This window comes from Muscardinus avellanarius (genome assembly GCF_963383645.1).
Source record: "Muscardinus avellanarius genome assembly, chromosome: 3".
Taxonomy (NCBI): Eukaryota; Metazoa; Chordata; class Mammalia; order Rodentia; family Gliridae; genus Muscardinus; species Muscardinus avellanarius.
Genome location: NC_137788.1, coordinates 7,949,996 through 7,970,414, shown reverse-complemented (window position 1 = coordinate 7,970,414; position 20,419 = coordinate 7,949,996). Strand labels below are relative to the sequence as shown.

Sequence of the window (20,419 nt, the reverse complement as noted above, 5' to 3'; positions counted from 1 at the left end):
TATTTCTGTACCAAAATATTTTGGGGGGTATTGGGGGTGGAACAGGGGCATTCTACCTCTGAGCTACATGCCCAGCCCTATTTTCTAGTCTTTTTAAATTTATTTGTATTCTTTTGGTGGTACTGGGGGTGGGACCCAGGGGCTTTCTACCTCCGGGCTATACTCCCAGACCTATTTTATTTGGAAACAGGGTCTCACTAAGTTGCTGAGAGCCTCACTAAGTAGCTCACGCTGGCTTTGAACCTGTGCGATCCTCCTGTCTCATCCTCCCAAATGCTGAGATTACAAGTGTGCACCATCATGCCGGACGTCCTTTTATTTTTTTAAACAGGGTCTCACTGAGTTGCAAAGTGTCTCGCTAAATAGCTGAGGCTGTCTGCGAACCGCGATCCTCAGTCTCAGCTTCCCAGATGCTGGGATCACAAGCGTTTTGCGCCACCACACCCGGCTCCCTGCAGTCTTGAGGAGGAGTTAAAGGACAGCTTACCGCTGGGTGTGGTGGTGAAGCCGGAGAAGTCATGGTCGAGAAGCTCCAGTGAGGCAGCATAAGGAAACCCGGCGCAGAGAAATCCTGGCACACAGAATGGCCCAGAGATGCAGCCCCTCCCCCAGCTACTGCCCCGCTGGGCAAGACAGAAACCCAACATGGGAAGACAGCAGAATGGGTCCCTGGGAACACCCTCTCTCACAAACTACCACGGAGGGCTCCCTGAAGCGTCTGCAATGGTAAGCCAAGCAGCTGCCAGTATGAACCACAGCTGACCTACACAATCACCAGAGAAAAGCCATATCAACAGTTTCTGGAGAAAAGAACCTTCAGCAAATAAAAAGAACCCGTCTCAAGCATCCTATTTTTACCTGGTGGTCAAAGGTACATGTGTCCATAAACAACATCAGTAATCACACAGCCAAATAAATACAGCTTTATTCATCTTCCAGAGATGGCCCTTTAGTCTGAGCAGGTTATATATAAAAGAAAAAAGAATAACTATGATGTTTTGCCTGAAAAACTCTGAGACGTTTACTTGCTAACACACTTAGCTGCGGTCCCCAGACGGCCCAGGCTCACCGTTCGCACACTCCTGCGAGCTCTGGAGTGAGGCCGAGTGCCTGCTGGCCCGCCCAGTTTTCTAGATTCCCAGTTAGTGACTTTGCAAAGACGGCCCAAAAAGCCGCCTGGCCTTTTTCTTTTGAATGTCTACTTATCCCTTCAAAATTTCCTTTGCGGCAAGACACATTTCTATTTCCCCCCGCTGAAGCCTGCCTTTTCTTTACCCAGCCCTAAGTTTGTTTGTTTGGGGTGTGTGCTACTGGGGATTGAACCCAGGCGAAATCTACCTGAGCTACATACACCCGCAGGCCTATTTTAATTTGGAAACAGGGTCTCACTATGTTGCTGAGTCTCAATGCGTGCTGAAGCTGTCTGCGAGCCTGCGATCCTCCCGTCCCCGCCGCCTTCCAAGACGTCAGCCCTCGCTTTCCCCCACTGAGGCTCCTGCCGCCGGCTCCCTTGAGCTTCTGCCGCCGTCCTCTGACTTCTTCTTTTTCTTTGCCTTTTGTTCCAGGTTAAACTGAACGATCTTCTCACTTTTCTCTGTGATGTATTTTAGCTAAAAGCAAAACAAAACAAAACTATATAAAGCCTATTTGTAAACCATTTTATAAAGCTAAAAATAATAGTAGTAACTACACCCCCCTGAACTAATTCCACTCAAAGAATTTGGTTGAAAGGAGGGCATGGTGGTGCATGCTTGTAATCCCAGGACTGGGAGGCTGAGAAAGGATCAGAGGTTCGTGGCCAGCCTCAGCAACTTAGCGAGGCCCTATTTCAAAATAAAAAATAAAAAATTGGGCTGGGATGTAGCTCGGAGGTAGAATGCCCCTCAATTCAATCCCTGGTACCACAGAAGAAAAAATAATAGGGCTGGGGATATAGTTCAGGTAGAAAGCCCCTGGGTTCCATTCCCCATGCTGCAAAATAAATTTTTTTAATTATAAATAAATAAAAACATACAGGTCGCTGGGCATGGTGGTGTACACTTGTAATCCCAGCATTAGGGAGACTGAGACAAGAGGATCGTGGTTCGCGGACAGCCTCAGCTACTCAGTGAGGCCCTTTGCAACTCAGTGAGACCCTGTTTCAAAATAAAGAATAAAGCCGGCCAGGCGTGGTGGCGCACGCTTGTAATCCCCGCGCTTGGGAGGCGGAGACAGGAGGATCGCGCAGACGAAGAAGCCAGGCATGGTGGAGCACACCCGTAATCCTAGTAGCTGAGAGGCTGAGACAGGAGGACCACAGGTTCAGGGCCAGCCTCAGGAACTTAGCTAGACTCTCAGCCACCTAGAGAAACCCTGTGTCAAAACAAAAATTCTCAGACGAAGAAAGCTCCTGGGTTCAATTCCTAGCACCGCGGGGGTGGGGTGGGGACAGAGAGCCCCCGTAAAGTGTGTTCACTGGACAACTTTTTACACAGCACTCCGTGCACCAGGCCCTGTGCTAGCAATGGAGATGAAGTTGACAAAACCCTACCCCGGGGAGACCACGTTAACTAGAGGCTGGGGGGGCGTGGAGCGTGTCACTGCTGGCACAGACTCAGGCAGGACCCGTCCCAGTTCCTGGGTCGGCCGTCGGCCACAGGACTAGTGTGGAAAGGTCAGAGCCCCTGTGAGTGCAAGCAGTCATCTGGGAGGTGAGGGCTTGGTCAAAACGACTTCTAGACTTGAAAAGACATGCGGCCTCACAGGCACTCCTCCACACCCGGCCCGGCGGGAGAACCGTGGACAGCACAGGGAAACCAGCCCGCGACCGGCCCGACCCCGCGCTGTGAATGAAACATGAGCCCCGAGGTTGAGACATTACAAAACAGGCCAATTATGAAATCCAGAGAGTGCCGATTAGAAATTTTCAAATTGGCTTCACAAGATCCATCCTAATGAAAGAAAGCCTATAAATTACAGGCAGGTCTGAATGGTTCAACCGTCGCTAGTTTTTAATGCAAGGTGCCCTGGGGATTAAATTCATAGCTTCGAGTGATTAATTGGGAATAATGTGTTCTGCTGGGAAAGGGGGTGAGGAAGGAAATTCATCTCTCACCAGTGAATTACTCCTCCTGGCTAAGAGCCTCACGTCTTCGGTGTTAATTGTGGTTCTCTTCGCATGTCTGTAGGAAGGGCAGAAACAAGTCACCGGAATGCTTGGTATTATTTAAAGTTTTGACAAAATCTAAAGTTCACGGTGAGCCTTTAAACTAACAAGGATTCCTAAGTAGCATCTTTTAGATTAAGGTCATTAAGCCACAGAGGGGCAAAGCGAGGGCCGGGGGCACGGCCCAGAAGGGTCTGAGCAGCCGCCACCCTTCCAAAGTGCTTCTCCTTGTCACGGGGACCACCAGGGAGGGAGCAAGAAAAAGGCCGGTGTAAACTTTAGTGAAGGAACATGAGATTTAAGATACAGATGGTCTCTGCTTATGTGGACATTAAAGGACAAAGAACGTCCGTGAAGCGTGGCTTTACTTATACTGACGTCCCAAAGCTCTTCTCCAAGGGCTCCATTACGGGAAAGAGCATGCGTGACTGCCTGCTGGTACCCAGCTTCCCTGGAGGCTGTTAACACCCAACAGCCTGGGCAGAGCAGAGAGCATCCTCCACGCCGGAGACGCTCACAACCTGGACCCCAAGTCTCATTCCCGTGCCCTTCCCCTGGCTAGGAGAGGCAATGAGATCACTGGCTCCATTCAGTAATTAATTGCTCTGACCACATCCTTTCTTGCTATTACTAACTTCTGCCCAAAATAAATAAGAACTTTGTCATTTGAAATATGTAGGAATCTTTGTATCCTTAATAACGAGCAAAGCCGTCAGCACATATTAGTCCTCACTATCTGCTGAGTTAAATATAAAATCACACAGAAATTACACTCTACTATTTGGCCAAATTACTTCTTCATATGCTGCTAAATGTGCAAGTATCACATGTCTTTTTGTCCTGGCTGACGCTATCTGCTTGTCACAGCATAAAGCTGGGGGTGGAACCCAGGGGCACTCGACCTCTGAGCTCCACCCCCTGCCCTATTCTTTTTTCTTTTTGTGAGTCTGGAGATGGAACCCAGGGGCATTTGACCTCCGAGCTACACCTCCTGCAGTTTTTTACTCTTCATTTTGAAACAGGGTCTCACTGAGTTGCACAGGGCCTCACTAAGTAGTAGTTGAGGCTGTCCTCGAACCGCAATCCTCCCATCTCAGCCTCCCAAATGCTGGGGTTACAAGTGTGCACCACCACGCCCAGCTCCCCTGCCCTATCTTTTATTCCTTATTTTGAAACAGGGTCTCACTGAGTTGTGGAGGGCCTCACTAAGTAGCTGAGGCTGTCCGCGAACCGCGATTCAACGGTCTGAGCCTCCCGACTACTGGGATTACAAGCGTGCGCAACCACGCCCGGCAAGACCCTGTTTCAAAAAAAAGAATAAAAAATAGGGCTGGATCTGTAGCTCAGAGGTAAAATGCCCCTGGGTCCCATCCCCAGAACCACAAAAAAAGAAACAAAAAAAATAAAGAAAAAAAATTCCCCAAATTTTCTTAGACTTTATTTACTTTTTATTTTTTGGTGGTACTGGGGTGGAACTCAGAGGCTTTCTACCTCCAGGCTACACTCCCAGACCTATTTTATACTTTATTTGGAAACAGGGTCTCACTAAGTTGCTGAGAGCCTCACTAAGTAGCTGAGGCTGGCTTCGAACCTGTGCGATCCGCCTGTCTCAGCCTCCCAAGCGCGGGGATTATAAGCGTGCGCCACCACACCCGGCGTTCTTAGACTTTATTTACAATAAAATATCTATCTTAAATGTTTTGATCTTAACACATCAACAATATTACAAGACTAGAAATTTCAAAGCTTATTAAAGGAAATTCAAACTTAAATTGGGAGATGGTTTTCCAAAGCTTGCAGGTGAACTGAGTATCTGGGTTTCTTTCTTTCTTTCTTTCTTTCTTTCTTTCTTTTCTTTTCTTTTCTTTCTTTCTTTTGGTAGTACTGAAAATTGAACCCAAAGGCATCCTACTTTTGAGCTAATTTTATTTCCCAGACTTATTTTCTTATTTTGAAAAGGGTCTTGCTAGGTTGATGAGTCTCACTACTTGTGTGTGTGTGTGTGTGTGTGTGGTGCTAGGGATTGAACCCAGGGACATTCTACTTCTGAGATACACCTCCAGCCCCCCCTTTTTTATTCTTTATTTTGAAACAGGGTCTCACTAAACTGCAGAGGGCCTCACTAAGTAGCTGAGGCTGGCTGCGAACCGCGATCCTCCCGTCTCAGCCTCCCAAGTATGGATTACAGGCATGAGCCACCTCACCTGGCTTGATTATTTGGAATTTAAGTACATTTTCTCATCATTACACTGTTGCAAATCCTGGTTGGTTTCCCAGTCCATTTTTTAATATATATCTAGCCTAAAATAATACATATTTCAGATTTCTCAAGCTGAAATAATCACAATCATGGAAGTAGAGACTGATAAGGAGCACCCAAAGCTCCACAAAGTGACCTTTTGGGAATATCAATTTTATTCACCTGGCTTATGATAAAAAAAAGCCAGGCGAGCCGGGCGCGGTGGCGCACGCTTGTAATCCCTGCACTTGGGAGGCGGAGACAGGAGGATCACGCAGGTTCAAAGCCAGCCTCAGCTACTTAGTGAGGCTCTCAGCAACTTAGTGAGACCCTATTTCCAAATAAAATATAAAATAGGCCTGGGAGGATAGCCCGGAGACAGAAAAGCCCCTGGGTTCCACCCCCGGTACCCCAAAAAACAAAAACAAACAAACAAAAAAAGCCAGGTGTGGCATCATGACCATGTTTGTAATTCCAATACTTGGGGGGCTGAGACAGGAGGATCATAAGTTAATGGCCAGCCTCAGCTACTTCGTGAGGCCCTCTGCAATTTAGCAAGACCCTATTTCCAAATAAAAATAAAAAATTTAGCAAGACCTTATTTCCAAGTAAAAATAAAAAATAAAATAGATCCGGGGGTGTAGCCTGTTGGTGGAAGGCCCTTGAGTTCAGTTCCCAGTACTACAAAAATAAACAAACAAACAAACAAAAAAAAAAAAAAAAAAACAAGCCAGGCATAGTGGTGCATGACTGTAATCCCAGTACTTAAGAGGCTGAGACAGGAAGATAGAAAGTTGGAGGCCAGCCTCGGCACCTCAGTGAGGCTTTTGGCAACCCAGTGAGACCCTGTTTCAAAATAGAAATTGCAAAAAAGGGCTGGAGGTGTAGCTCAGAGGTAGAATGTCCCTGGGTTCAATTCCTAGTACCATACACACAAAGAAACCTTTATTTCTTGGCACTGGAGAATGAACCCAGGGACATTCTACCTCTGAGCTACTCCCTCAACCCTATTTTTTACTGTGTGTGTGTGTGTGTGTGTGTGTGTGTGTGTTACTGAGGGTGGAACCCAGAGGCTTTCTACCTCCAGGCTACACTCACAGACCTATTTTATATTTTATTTGGAAACAGGGTCTCACTAAGTCGCTGAGAGCCTCACTCAGTAGCTGAGGCTGGCTTCGAACCTGTGCGATCCTGTCTCAGCCTCCCAAGCGCTGGGATTTTACTTTTATTTTGAAACAGGGTCTTGCTAGGTAGATGAGAGTCTCACTACTTGCTGAGGCTGTACTCAAACCTGTGATCCTCCAGTCTCATCCTCCCAAGTACTTGGATTGCAGGCATGTACCACCAAGCCTGGCTAAAACAAGTTTTTTGTGTGGAAGCAATCTGGAATATATGAAAACAAAGGTGGATTCAGACAAAGCACGAGGCTTCAGGGAAAATCTGCGCTGTGGGCTTGCTGGCAGGAGCCGGGTCCCTCCTCTGGCCATGGCCTCGCTGGCCCTGGGGCCCTCGGGTTCTCAGGCAAGGCCTGAGGCCTCAGGAGCACACACGGGACCCTGCAGGTGACAAGGTAGCCCCAGGAAGCCTCTGACAGTCGCGCTTTCCAGAAACCCTTTACATAAAAGTAATATACTTTCTGGAGCTTACCTTTTTATTTTATTTTTTTTTTCGGGACTGGGGATAGAACCCAGGGCATTCTACCTCCAAGCTACACCCCCTGCCCTATTTTTTATTCTCTATTTTGAAACAGGGTCTCACTGAGTTGCACAGGGCCTCATATGTAAGCTGAGGCTGTCTGCCTACCGTGATCCTTCTGTCTTCGCCCCCCAAATGCTGGGATTACAAGTGTGCGCCACCACGCCTGCTTTAAGATTAACCATGCATATCTACAGATCTATATAGCCCACGGAGTCTCCGGAAGCTCAATCTGCTAATATGCTCAGTACTCTACTTTGCTTTAAGTTCCTTTTATTTATATATTTTTGTGGTCTTGGGTGTTGAACTCAGGAATATTCTACTTCTTTTTTTTTCTTATTTTCTTTCTTTATTTTTATTGGTGCATTATATTCATACAACTTATTGGGGTAAAAAGGAATATTCTAGTTCTGAGCTGTACCCCCAGGCCTTTTTAAGCAGGGTCTCAGCAGGCTGCTGAGAGTGTCACTAGGTTACTAAGGCTGGTCTCGAACCCGCACTCCTCCTGTCTCAGCCTCCCAAGTGCTAGGGTTACAGGCGTGGCCTATCTTCTTTCTTTCCTCTTCCTTTTTGTTTTTTTTTGTGTGCAGAGACCAACCCAGGGACCCCACATGCTCAGCGCACACTCGCCAGTGAGCTGAGCTCCACCCCCAGCCCCGAATCACATTTTTGTTTGTGGAATTTTTACAGAAATATTTAAATTTTTTCATTTTTTTCCCCAAAGCTCACACAAAAAATGGCAAATACAGGTGACGAATGTACTTCCTGGAGGGACGAGCTGCGGCAACCGCCTGAATTCACGATGAGAAGGCTGCGTGAGTGACGAGCAGCCCATAATACTCTCTCATCCATCCCTCTCGGCCAAGCTGCCGGTGCCGAGCGGGTTTTAGGAACTAATATATCTAGGGAGAGGAAAGATTTAGAGCCTGCCCTCAAGGACCCAAGGGCTTAATTCATTCAAAATACCCATCCGAGACAGTGCACTTCTCTCGGAGCAGGAGCACGGCGGAGAGGCCGGGCTGCGAGAGGCTGGCGGGAACCGGAGGGTGGCGGGGCGGGGAGCCCGGCCCTCCCCGCCTTGCTCGCTCCAGCGGCCGCGCAGGAGCGACTCCTGGTCTCTGTTTTCAATCACCGGAGCCACTAATGGAGGAGCCGAGCACAGCCCAAGGCAGCCGTACCAGCCCAAGCTTAGCCGGGCCTGTAATCCCCACACTCGGGAGACTGAGACAGGATGCGGCAAGTTCCCAGCCAGCCAGTGATGTGGAGGACTCTCAGCAACCTAGTGTGACTGTCTCAAAACACAAAAAGTACAGCCGGGCGTGGTGGGCACGCTTGTCATCCCCGCGCTCGGGAGGCGGAGACAGGAGGATCCCGCAGGTTCGAAGCCAGCCGCGCTGGCGTAAGAGACCCTGTTTCCAAATAAAAATGTAAAAATAGGTCTGGGAGTGTAGCCCGGAGGTAGCAGGGCTTCCAGGAACCCCAGTACCACCAAAAAAAAAAAAAAAAAAAGTACGATCGGGCTGGGGGTGGAGCCCGGAGGTAGAATGCATCTGGGTTCAAGCCTCAGGACGACCCCCCCCACACACACCCTCAAGCCTGCTGGGAGTGGCGGTGCACGGTGCACGCTTGTGATCACAGCACTTGGGAGGCTGAGACAGGAAGGATTGTGGTTCTCAGCCAGCCTCAGCTACTTAGTGAGGCCCTTTGCAACCCAGTGAGACCCCGTTTCAAAGTAAAGAATAAAAAATAGGGCTGGGAGGCTGGGCGTGGTGGCACACACTTGTAATCCCCACGCTTGGGAGGCTGAAACAGGAGGATCGCAAAGGTTCAAAGCTAGCCTCAGCTACTTAGTGAGGCTCTCAGCAACTTAGTGAGACTCTGGTTCCAAATAAAATATAAAATAGGTCTGAGAGTATAGCCCAGAGGTAGAAAGCCCCTGGGTTTCATCCCCAGTACCACAAAAAAAAAAAAAAAAAAAAAAAATTAAAAATTAAAAAAAATTGGGCTGGGGGTGAAGCTCGGAGGTAGAATGCCCCTGGGTTCCATCCCCAGTACCACAAAACAAAACAAAACCCTCAAGCTTTACCAGCTGAAAGCAAATCCCCACTGTTCCCAGGGTCCGTGCGACTCCCAACAAGGTGGCGACAGAAGCCTCTGCCCATCACAAGCTGCACACCTGTGTGCCTCAGTGCCGTGGAAGTCAGAGGCCCGCTCCTAGAGGGCGGCCGCCGTGTTCCCAGACTCTGCACAATCAAAGCACCCCAGACACGGCTTTAAAAGCAGGCGCCCACACATTCAGAGCCCCAGAGATGTGAATCAGACCGTTCCAACATGGCACTCTGTAACTTCAGTTCTTACAGGAAAAATGCTTAGAGGACTTCAGAAAGTGCCAAGAGCCGTCTGAATGAACGCAATTAAAGCAGACGTCATGTTCCCGCGGAATCCTGACTAGAGTTGGGGTGTCCACGCCTCCTCCCCCAACACGGAAGAGCCAGAGCTCCGGAAATGCACCAGAACGTCGGCAAGCGCAGCACCGCACACGCCAGTTCACTACCCACCTGGCGAACAGCTCAAGGTCTTTGGCAAAATTGTCTGAAAGAGAAAGATACGCACTTCAGTCACCCCTGCGCTGTCTCAGCAGAGGAAGGAAGCCGGGCCTCAGGGTTCGCAGCCAGCAGCCAGCGCAGGGCCTGGCGAACAGACCCTCCTAGAGGCGGAGGCCCTCCAGCAGCCCGGCCTGGGGCCATAGCCTCAGCCTCTTAATTGTCGCGACGTCCTCGCCCTCCCGCGCACCCCCCCTTTATTCCCAGCCTCCCGCTGATCGTGACTACACCTTTGGTTTCTAGAAATCATCCTTTAAATTCTGTGACAAGTTAGAGCTTGCAAGGGCATTCATTTCCTTTACAGTCAAGCAAGTACCAGTGCCACAGGTTCAGCTGTCAAACTATGGATGATAAAAAATGTTATAAAGAATTGAAATAAAAAATTTAATGCCCAGTGTTTCAGCCATCAGAGCAGTTTAAAACACAATAAAATAAAGGTGTTAATGCCCCAGTGTTGGTATAATGGGAAAAAAAACCCCTAATCATTCTTCCCATAAACTATACAAATTTAACCAGGCGCAAGCGCGCACACCTGTCAGCCCAGTACTTGAGGGACTGAGACAAAAGGATCACAGGTTCAGCAGCCGGGCGCGGCGGTGCGTGGCCGTAATCTAAGTACTCTGGAGCCGGAGACAAGAAGATTGCAGGTTTGAGGACAGTCTAAGCAAATAGAGAGACTCTCAACAACTTAAGCAGACCTTGTTTCAAAATAAAAATAAGCCGGGCGTGGTGGCGCACACTTGTAATCCCCGCGCTTGGGGGGCAGAGACAGGAGGATCGCACAGGTTCGAAGCCAGCCGCGCTGGCTTAGGAGACCCTGTTTCCAAATAAAAATATAAAAATAGGTCTGGGAGTGTAGCCCAGAGGTAGAAGGGCTTCCAGGAACCCCAGTACCACCAAAAACAAACAAACAAACAAAAAAATTAGAGCCAGGCATGGTGGCACATGCTTGTAATCCCCGCGCTTGGTAGGCTGAGACAAGAGAATTGCGCAGGTTCGAAACCAGCCTCAGCTGGTTTAAGAGCCCCTGTTTCCAAATAAAATATAAAATAGGTTTAGGAGTGTAGCCCGGAGGTAGAAGGCCCCGGGTTCCATCCTTAGTACTGCAAAAAGAAAAAAAAAAAAAAAAAAAAAAAGGAAGAAAGAAAGAAAGAAAAGGATGATAAAATAAAAATAAAAACAGGACTGGGATGTAGCTCAGAGGTAGGATACCCTTGGGTTCAATTTTTAGTGCCACAAAAAAATAAAACAAACAAAATAAAGTCTAAACCTAGCTGAGTATGGTGGCGCCTGCTTATGATCCCAGTACTTGGGAGGCTGAGAGTAGTTCTTGGACAGCCTCAGCTGCTTAGTGAGGCCCTTCACAACTTAGAGAGACCTTGTTTCAAAATAAAGAATAAAAATGCTGAGCATAGTGGCACACACTTATAATCCCAGTACTGGGGAGGCTGAGATAGGAGGATAGTGGTTCGAGGCCAGCCTCAGCTATTTGGTGAGGCTAAGTAGCAACTCAGCGAGACCAGGTTTCAAAAGAATAAAAAATAGGGCTGGGGTGTAGCTCAGAGGTAGAATGCTCCTGAGTTCCACTAGTACTGCAAAATTAATAGTAATAATAATAATAATAATAATAATAATAATAATAAATAATAATAAATCAGGTTGAAGGATGTAGCGTGGAGGTACAATGCCCCTGGTTTCAATCCCCAGCATTGGAATATAAACAAACAAACAAATATTAAAAATTAGGGCTGAGGGTGTAGCTCAGAGGTAGAAGGCCCCTGGATTCCATCCCAGTACCACACACATACAAAAATGTCCAAACCTAAGGTCAAGAAAAGTGTTTCATGCAGAGTATGATGATGATTTTTTTCCTTGTACTAGTGTTGGAACCCAGAGGTGTTCTACCTCTGAGCTATACCCCCAGCCCTCTTTATTTATTTTATTTTTATTTATTATTTTTTTTGGGGGGTGGTAATGAGGATGGAACCCAGGGGCCTTCTACCTCCAGGCTACACTCCCAGACCTATTTTATATTTTATTTGGAAACAGGGTCTCTTAAGCCAGCAGAGGCTGGCTTCGAACCTGCATGATCCTCCTGTCTCAGCCTCCCAAGCGTGGGGATTACAAGGGTGCGCCATCACGCCCGGCTTATTTTTATTTTTTTAAATTTTTTTGGTGGTACTGGGGTTCCTAGAAGCCCTTCTACCTCCGGGCTACACTCCCAGACCTATTTTTTAAAATAATTTTTTAGCCGGGCGTGGTGGTGCACGCTTGTAATCCCCGCGCTTGGGAGGCGGAGACAGGAGGATCGCGCTGGTTCGGAGCCAGCCGCGCTGGCTTAAGAGACCCTGTTTCCAAATAAAAAAATATAAAATAGGTCTGGGAGTGTAGCCCGTGGGAGTGTATCCCGGAGGTAGAAGGGCTTCCAGGAACCCCAGTACCACCAAAAAAAAAAAAATAAATAAAAAAAATAATAATAATAATTTTTTAAATTTGGAAACAGGATCTCCTAAGCCAGCACGCGCGGCTGGCTTTGAACCTGCGTGATCCTCCTGTCTCCGCCTCCCAAGCGCGGGGATTACAAGCGTGCGCCAACACGCCTGGCCTTATTTATTTTCTTTTTTGTGGTCTTAGAAAATTAAGTAGAAGAGCATTCTACTTCTGAGCTAAACCACCATTCCTAATTTTTTTTAAACAGGGCCTCACTAAGTTGCTGAGGCTGGCCTTGAACCTGCAATCCTCCTGTCTCAAGCCTCCCAAGTAGTAGAATTACAGGTGTGCACCACCACGCCGAGCTGATGACGTTCTGTGCGTGAACTGGACACACACAGCCCCCACTCACACACCGCTCCCAGGCGGATCAATCTTTGGGGCTCAGGAACTCATAGAGGAAGACCCGGGCTTCGTACCACACTGTCGAAAAGTCAGCTCCGAAATGGCTGCGATGGTTTGTTTGCTGAACGGCATCTCTTGGTCCGATGCAACTTCCTTGCAAAGACAACCGACCGTGTAGTGAACTGCTGCCTTTAGCCTCTGAAGAAAAGAACAGCAACATAGCTCAGGGTGAGGTTGCAAGTAAGAGCTCCCCACATCCCAGCACTGGGAAGCTGAGACAGGAGGAGTACAGGTTCAACGTCAACCTCATCAACTTAGTGAGGCCTCTGCAAAAAAAACCCAAAAAAACCCAAGACTAGCTGGATATGGTGGCAAATAATCCCATCTGCAAGTCGGAGGCCAGCAAGTTGGAGGCCAGCCTGGGCAACTTAGGGAGACCAGGTCTCGGAATAAGGAAAAAAAAATTTGTGTGTGTGTGTGTGGTACTAGGGGTGGAGCCCAGGGGCTTTCTACCTTCAGGCTACAATCCCAGACCTATTTTATACTTTATTTGGAAACAGGGTCTCACTAAGTTGCTGAGAGCCTCACTAAGTAGCTGAGGCTGGCTTTGAACCTGTGCGATCCTCCTGTCTCAGCCTCCCAAGCGCGGGGATTACAAGCGTGCGCCACCACGCCCGGCTAAAATAAGAAATTTTTAAAAAGGGCTGCAGAGGGGTTAATCCTTAGTATGGTTAAAAATAAGTAAAACTGTCAGGGATGGTGGCGCACGCTTATAATCCTCGCGCTTGGGAGGCAGACACAGGAGGATCGCGCAGGTTTGAAGCCAGCCTTGCTGGCTTAAGAGACCCTGTTTCCAAATAAAAACATATTAAAAAAAAATAGGTCTAGGAGTGTAGCCTGGAGGTACAAGGGTTTCCAGGAACCCCAGTACCACCAAAATAAAAAATAAAAATAAAAAATAAGGGAAAGGGGTATAGCTCGGAGGTCGAATGCCCCTGGGTTCCATCCCTAGACTTGCAAAAAAAAAAAAAAAAAAGTGTGTACCACCATCCCTAGCTGACTCACTGGTTCCCGAGGGCCTCACTATGTTGCTAAGGCTGACTTTGAATCTGCGATCCTCCAAGTCCTGGAATTACAAGCGTGCGCCACCACGCCCGGCTCAACAACCATTTTATGGATTTTTTTGTGTGAGGGGGGCTCTGGGGATGGAACCCAGAAGCATTTGACCTCCGAGCTACACCCCCTGCCCAATTTTTTATTCTTTATTTTGAAACAGGGTCTCACACTGAGTTGCAGAGGGCCTCACTAAGTAGCTGAGGTTGTCCGCGAACCGCGATCCTCCAGGTCTCAGCCTCCCAAATGCTGGGATGACAAGCGTGCCCACCACGCCCGGCTTCTACCATTTAAATACTGAAAACCATTTTAAATACCGAAAAATCTCTCTCTTCTTCATGCAAATGAGTAAAGTACTAGGAGAGGAGGAAGAATCTTAAAGCAGAGAAAATGAGCCTAGCAAGGTGGTGCACACCGATAATCCTAGTACTCGGGAGGCTAAGACAGGAGGAGCACAGGTTCCCAACCAGCCACAGCAGCTTATGAAGACCCCATTTCAAAATGAAAAATAAAAGGGGCTGGGGTGGCCGGGCGTGGTGGCGCACGCCTGTAATCCCAGTGCTTGGGAGGCTGAGACAGGAGGATCGCGCAGGTTCGAAGCCAGCCTCAGCTACTTAGTGAAGCTCTCAGCAACTTAGTGAGACTCTGTTTCCAAATAAAATATAAAATAGGTCTGGGAGTGTAGCCTGGAGGTAGAAAGCCCCTGGGTTCGACCTCTAGTACCACCAAAAAAACAAAAAACACAAAAAAGAAAGGGCTAGGGGTATAGCCTGGAGGTAGAATGCACCTGGAGGTTCAATTCTAGTACAAATAAATAAAACCCAGAGCAAAACATGCCAAGCAACAGCCTTGGTTGCGGGGCCTGTGTGTGCTGAGGGCAGAGTTGAAGTGGACCTGGTCACAGCTGAACCCCAAACAGCAACTGATCCCCAAGTGCTCACCGTCCAGGCAGCTGGGAAGGAAACGCAAGACCACAAGTCTAGGACCTGGGTAGAAGTCGGGTGGAGAGAAGAATCTACGTTTGTTCCTTACCTGCAGACATTACGGGACTGGGTAAACTGAGGCCTTTGGTGGGAGGAGTCAAATAACTTTCAACCTTCATCTGGGAGGGATGGGGCCACTCTGAGGACCTTTTTTAAGGGCAGGGTTGGGAGCGTAAGACAAGAATCCTTCTAAAGCCGGGTGTGGTGGCGCAATCTTATAATCCCAGCATTCGGGAGGCTGAGACAGGAGGCTGGCGGCTCACGGACAGCCTCGGCTACTTAAGCCCTCAGCAACTCAGTGAGACCGTGTTTCAATATAAAGAATAAAAACTAAGGCAAAGGGTGTCGAATGCCCCTGGGTTCCATCCCCAGATCCGCAAAAAAAAAAAAAAAAAAAAAAAAAAAAAATCCTTCCGAATGTTTTTAGCTCCCAGAAGTTTTCTCTACTGTCTCCACAACCTCCTGGTCTGAACTCCAGGGTGTCTTAACTCTGAGCTACAGCCTCAACCCTACTTTATTTTTTTTTATTTTGAAATAGGGTCTGAGCCTGGCATGGTGGCGCACCCTTGTCATCCCAGCATTCGGGAGACTGAGACAGGAAGATCTGGGATCACCAACGACCTCAGCTACTTAGTGAAGCCCTCTGCAACTCGGTGAGGCCTTGTTTCAAAATAAAGAATAAAAAAATCGGGCTGAGGCTGTAGCTCAGAGGTAGAATGCCCCTGGGTTCCATCCCCAGTACCACAGAAAAATAATAATAATAATAATAATAATAATAATAATAATAATTAATTAAAAATAAGCAGCCAGGTGTGGTGGTGCACACTTGTAACCCCAGCATTTGGGAGGCTGAGACAGTTCGCAGACAGACTCAGATACTTAGTGAGGCCCTCTGCAACTCAGTGAGATCCGGTTTCAAAATTAAGAATAAAAAATAGGGCAGGGGGTGTAGCTCGGAGGTCAAATGACCCTGGGTTCCATCCCCAGAACCACAAAAATAAATAAATATAAAAATAAATAAGCCATGCGTGGTGGCGCACGCTTGTAATCCCCGCGCTTGGGAGGCTGAGACAGGAGGATTGCACGGGTTCGAAGCCAGCCTCAGCTACTGAGTGAGGCTCTCAGCAACTCAGTGAGACCCTGTTTCCAAATAAAGTATAAAATAGGTCTGGGAGTGTAGCCTGGAGGTAGAAAGCCTCTGGGTTCCACCCCAGTACCACTAAAAAACAAACAAACAAACAAACAAAAAAAAAACAAAACAAATTTCAGACCATCTTTGCAGTCTCGTTTAATCAGTAAGCATTTAATATCTATTGAGAGCCAGATTCTTGTTCTAGGGGCTGAGAATAAAAAAATGAAAAGGACAGCCCTTGCTGTTTACCTCCCATCAGACCTTTGCCATCAATGTCGGCCAGGTGTGGTAGTGCACATCTGTAATCCCAGGACTTGGGAGGCTGAGACTGAGAAATCACAAGTTTGTGACCAGCCTCAGTAACTTAGCGAGACCCTGTCTCAAAACAAAAAAACAAAATAAGGCTAGGAGTGTACTCAGAGGTAAGATGAAGTTGGGCTCAACCCCCAGTATCACAAAACAACAACAAAAATTGGGGGCTAAATGAAGAATTGTGAATATTGACTACACTTTTTTTTTTTTTTTTTGCGGTACTGGGGATAAAACCCAGGGGCACTCTACCTCCAGCTACACCCTTGACCCTATTTTTTATTCTTTATTTTTGAAACAGGGTCTCACTGAGTTGCAAAGGGCCTAAGTAATAGCTGAGACTGTCCTCAAACCGTGATCCTCATGTCTCAGCCTCCCAAATGCTGGGATTACAAGTCTACACCACCACACCCGGCGCTGACTATACATTTTATAATGGGATTTTTATCAATATTAAACTTAAATGTGATAGTTCATTAAGATAATTTAAGAGAACACCCTTGTTTGAGGAAGATGTGTATTAAATATTAAAATCTAAAGGATAAGCTGGGCATGATGAAACATGCTTATAATCCCAGCATTTGGGAGGCTGAGACAGGAGATCGCCATTCACAGACAGCCTCAGCTACTACTTAGTGAGGCCCTTGGCAACTCAGTGAGACCCTGTTTCAAAATAAATTTAAAAAAAAAAATAGGGCTAGAGGTATAACTCGAAGGTAAAATGCCCCTGGCTTCCATCCCCAGTACTGCAAAAAAAATTTTTTTTAATTTAAAAAATCTAAAGGTTGTCAAACTTTTTTCTCTTTGCAGTACTGGGGTGTTCTACCTCTGGGCTATACTATTTGATTTAGTGAGTGGTATTAGGGATTGAATCCAGAAGCATTCTACCTCCCAGATACACCCTGAGCTCTTTTTATGTGTTTGTTTATATTTATTTATTTTGCAGGTCTGGGGATGGAACCCAGGGGCATTCGGCCTCTGAGCTACACCCCCTGCCCTGTTTTTTTATTCTTTATTTTGAAACAGGGCCCAGGTTGTGGAGGGCCTAAGTAGCTGAGGCTGTCCGTGAACCGCGATCCTCTGGTCTCAGCCTCCCGGATGCTGGGATGACAAGGGTGCGCCACCACGCCCGGCAGCCCTTTTTATTGTTTTGAAACAGGATCTCATTAGTGGCTGAGAGCTCCCTAAATTGTTGAGACCGGCTCAGAACCTGCAATTCTCCTGCCTGTCTCCTAAGCACTAGGATTACAGGCATGTGCCAACACACCTGGCCCTTATTTATTTTGAAACAAGGCCTAAATTGCTGAAGCTGGCCTCAAACCTGCAATCCTCCAATCTCAGCCTCCAAGTTCTGGGATTACAGGATGTGCCAATGAAGCTCCAAACTGTTTTAATTAAATCAGAATAAGTACTAACCTGACCCTTTTTTTTTAAAGGGGCATTGCTGGGGGTTGAACCCATGAGCATCTTATATCTAATCTACATTCTCAGCCCTGTCTTTTATTGGGAAACAGGGTCTTGCTAAGCTGCTGAGGCTGACTCTAAACCTGCAATCCTGTCTCAGCCATCCAAATACTGGGATTACAGGCGTGCACCACCATGCCTGGCTCTGAACTTTTTTTTCCCAGTGCTAGGGATTAAATACAGGACCTCCGGCATGCTAGCATGTCTTCTAGCATTGCTCTTCTGTCCAGTAAGCATGATGGGCCTGGTTAGTATTTGGGTGGGAGACCACCTGGGAACGCAGGGTGCTATAAGATGTGAGAGAGATAGACATGAGAGCGAAGAGAGAAAAATGCTACCAAGTGGCGAATGGGGCAACTGTCCTACGGGTGTTCCCGGCGCCATCCCTCCCCCCTCCGGTACTGGAGATGGAACCAGGGGCATTCTACCTCAGAGCTAGACCCCCAGCCCTATTTTTTTATTCTTTATTTTGAAACAGAGTCTCACTGAGTTGCAGAGGGCCTCACTAAGCAGCTGAGGCTGTCCTCGAACCGCGGTCCTCCTGTCTCAGCCTCCCGAGTGCTGGCATCGTGCGCCACCACACCCGGCTAATTCTTCACATTTCTGAAGGTCTGAACTTCTGAGAAAGCGGCTGAAACTCAACGCCACCAGCCCTGAGCTCGCTCGGTGTGCGTCTTCAGTCCAATCCTGAGGGGCTGCTCCCTCGGGCCCGGCTTTTCATCTCTTCACGGGACAGTGAAGTTCTCCTGGTTCTGCTACCCTGTAATCCCAGTGCGTATTTTGCAAAGCAGAAAACTGCCCTTTGAGCCGGTCGTGGTGGCGCACATTTATAATCCCAGCATTTGGGAGGCTGAGACCGGAGGATCGCGGTTCGCGGACAGCCTCAGCTACTTAGTGAGCCCCCCCCCACCCCGCAACTCAGTGAGACCCTGTTTCAAAATAAAGAATAAAAAATTGGGCAGGGGGTGTAGCTCGGAGGTCAAATGCCTCTGGGTTCCACCCCAGACCCGCAAAAAAAAAAAAAAAAAAAAAGAAAGAAAAGAAAAAAAAAAAGAAAACTGCCTTTTGGACCAATCAACGCGACCACGGGTTGGAGGCGCCGAGGCTGGGGCCCGCGGCATCCGGGGACATGGCCATGGCCGGGGCAGCGGGATAACTGGCCCCCGCCCACGCTAACTGCGCCCCCCAACCTCCCGTCAACGCCTACATCCCGCTCTCACAACCCCGCCTACGAAGGGAAGGCTGCGCCTTCACCCCCCAAACAGCCCGGCAGCCGCGGGACTCGCCCTGCAGAACCCGCCGCCCAGCGCGCCGCCGCGGCGTCCCTGCGCGTTGCCGTGGAAACCGCCTCCCAGCACCCCCCGCGCTGCCGGCAAGCGCATGCGCAGCGCGCGGCGGCGGCGGCCCCGAGGGGCCAGAGCCCGGGGCTGGGCCGGCCGGCCGGGGCCGCTGGGCCTGGGCCTCCTGCGGGAGCTCGACGCTGCCCTTGCCTACCGGGACGCCGTTTATCCTGTACCTGCTGATAAGTGAATCGCTGCTGCTCGTCGGCCTCCGCCTCCTCCTCCATCGCCGAACCGATCCAGAAGGCGCGCGACGGCAGAAAGAGGCGGCGCCCCAATAGCTCCGTCGTATTTTCCCGCCGCAGCGCCGGGCGACGGGCCGCGCAGAGGGTCAAAGCGCGAAGCTCTTTTCTGCGCCGCGCGCGCCCCCTGGCGGCGGCTCCTGGCGGCCTTCTGAGCCTCCTCCTCCTAGACCCCGCATCTGCCCAATTGACAACCAGCTTTCGGCAAAAACGTGTGCTTAGGCACGATTGTTACAATGCCCCCCAAAAAGGGATACGGAGCGCACCCTTTATTTTGTTTGCAGGTACTGGGCATTCTACCTCTGAGCTACACCCCCAACCCTACTTTTTATTCTTTATTTTGAAACACGGTCTCACTGAGTTGCAGAGGGCCTCACTAAATAGCTGAGGCTGGCCATGAACCTACGATCCTCCTGTCTCAGCCTCCCGAGTACTGGGATTGCAGGCCCGGCTTAAATACCATACTCTTTATGGTAAACTCCACGTGTAATACTGGTGTGCCTTGCGAAATGCACCGTGGGCTTTTATCATTCTGTCGCCACCAATAATGTCACTGTGCAACCCTCAGTGCCACACACACACACGTGAAATAAGTTCTGGGTGTAGCTCAGTCGCTATAGCCAGTGACAAAGGCCAAAATTGTGACGCCAATGTTTCTGAGTCTCTCTTTTGTTACTAAGTGAACCCCGGGAGCCAGGCATCCCGAGTACACACACAAAAAAGGTGAAACCCGACCTGGAGGCGCCCCAGGACTTGAGAGGCTGAGATAGGAGGGTGCCCAGATTCCACGCCAACCTCAGCAATTTAGTCAAACCCTCTTTTAAAATAAAAAGGGCTAGGGGTGTAGCCCAGTGGTAGATGGCCCTGGGTTCAATCTCCAGTACAAAAAAAAAAAAAAAAGAAAAAAAGTGAGCTAGCCGGGCGTGGCGGCGCACACTTGTCATCCCAGCATTCGGGAGGCTGAGACCGGAGGATCACAGTTCGCAGACAGCCTCAGCTACTTAGTGAGGCCCTCTGCAACTCAGTGAGACCCTGTTTCAAATTAAAGAATAAAAAATAGGCTGAGGGTGTAGCTCAGAGATAAAACGCCCCTGGCTTCCATCCCCAGTACCAAAAAAAGGAGAGGGCTGGGGCTGTAGCTCAGACATAGAATCACCTTGGGTTCAATCCCTACTACCACTAAATAAATAAATGATAAAAAAAAAAGTAAAATAGGGCTGGGGTTGTAGCTCCGAGGCAGAATGGCCCTGAGTTCAATCCTGAGTACCACAAAAAAAGAAAGAATAAAAAGCTGCGGGCATATCTCATATCTCGCAGGT

General features: G+C 48.6%; 1 protein-coding gene across 1 annotated transcript; it reads right to left on the bottom strand.

Annotated features, from left to right (window-relative positions):
- Window positions 1-1,466: 1,466 nt before the first annotated feature.
- Window positions 1,467-19,085, bottom strand: CENPS (centromere protein S; the record flags this gene model as incomplete). Its single annotated transcript, XM_080691278.1, has 5 exons — window positions 1,467-1,610; window positions 3,095-3,161; window positions 9,638-9,671; window positions 12,592-12,715; window positions 19,035-19,085. 5 exons carry the CDS (start codon window positions 19,083-19,085, stop codon window positions 1,467-1,469), a joined length of 420 nt encoding a protein of 139 aa, XP_080547404.1.
- Between the last annotated feature and the right edge of the window lie 1,334 nt (window positions 19,086-20,419).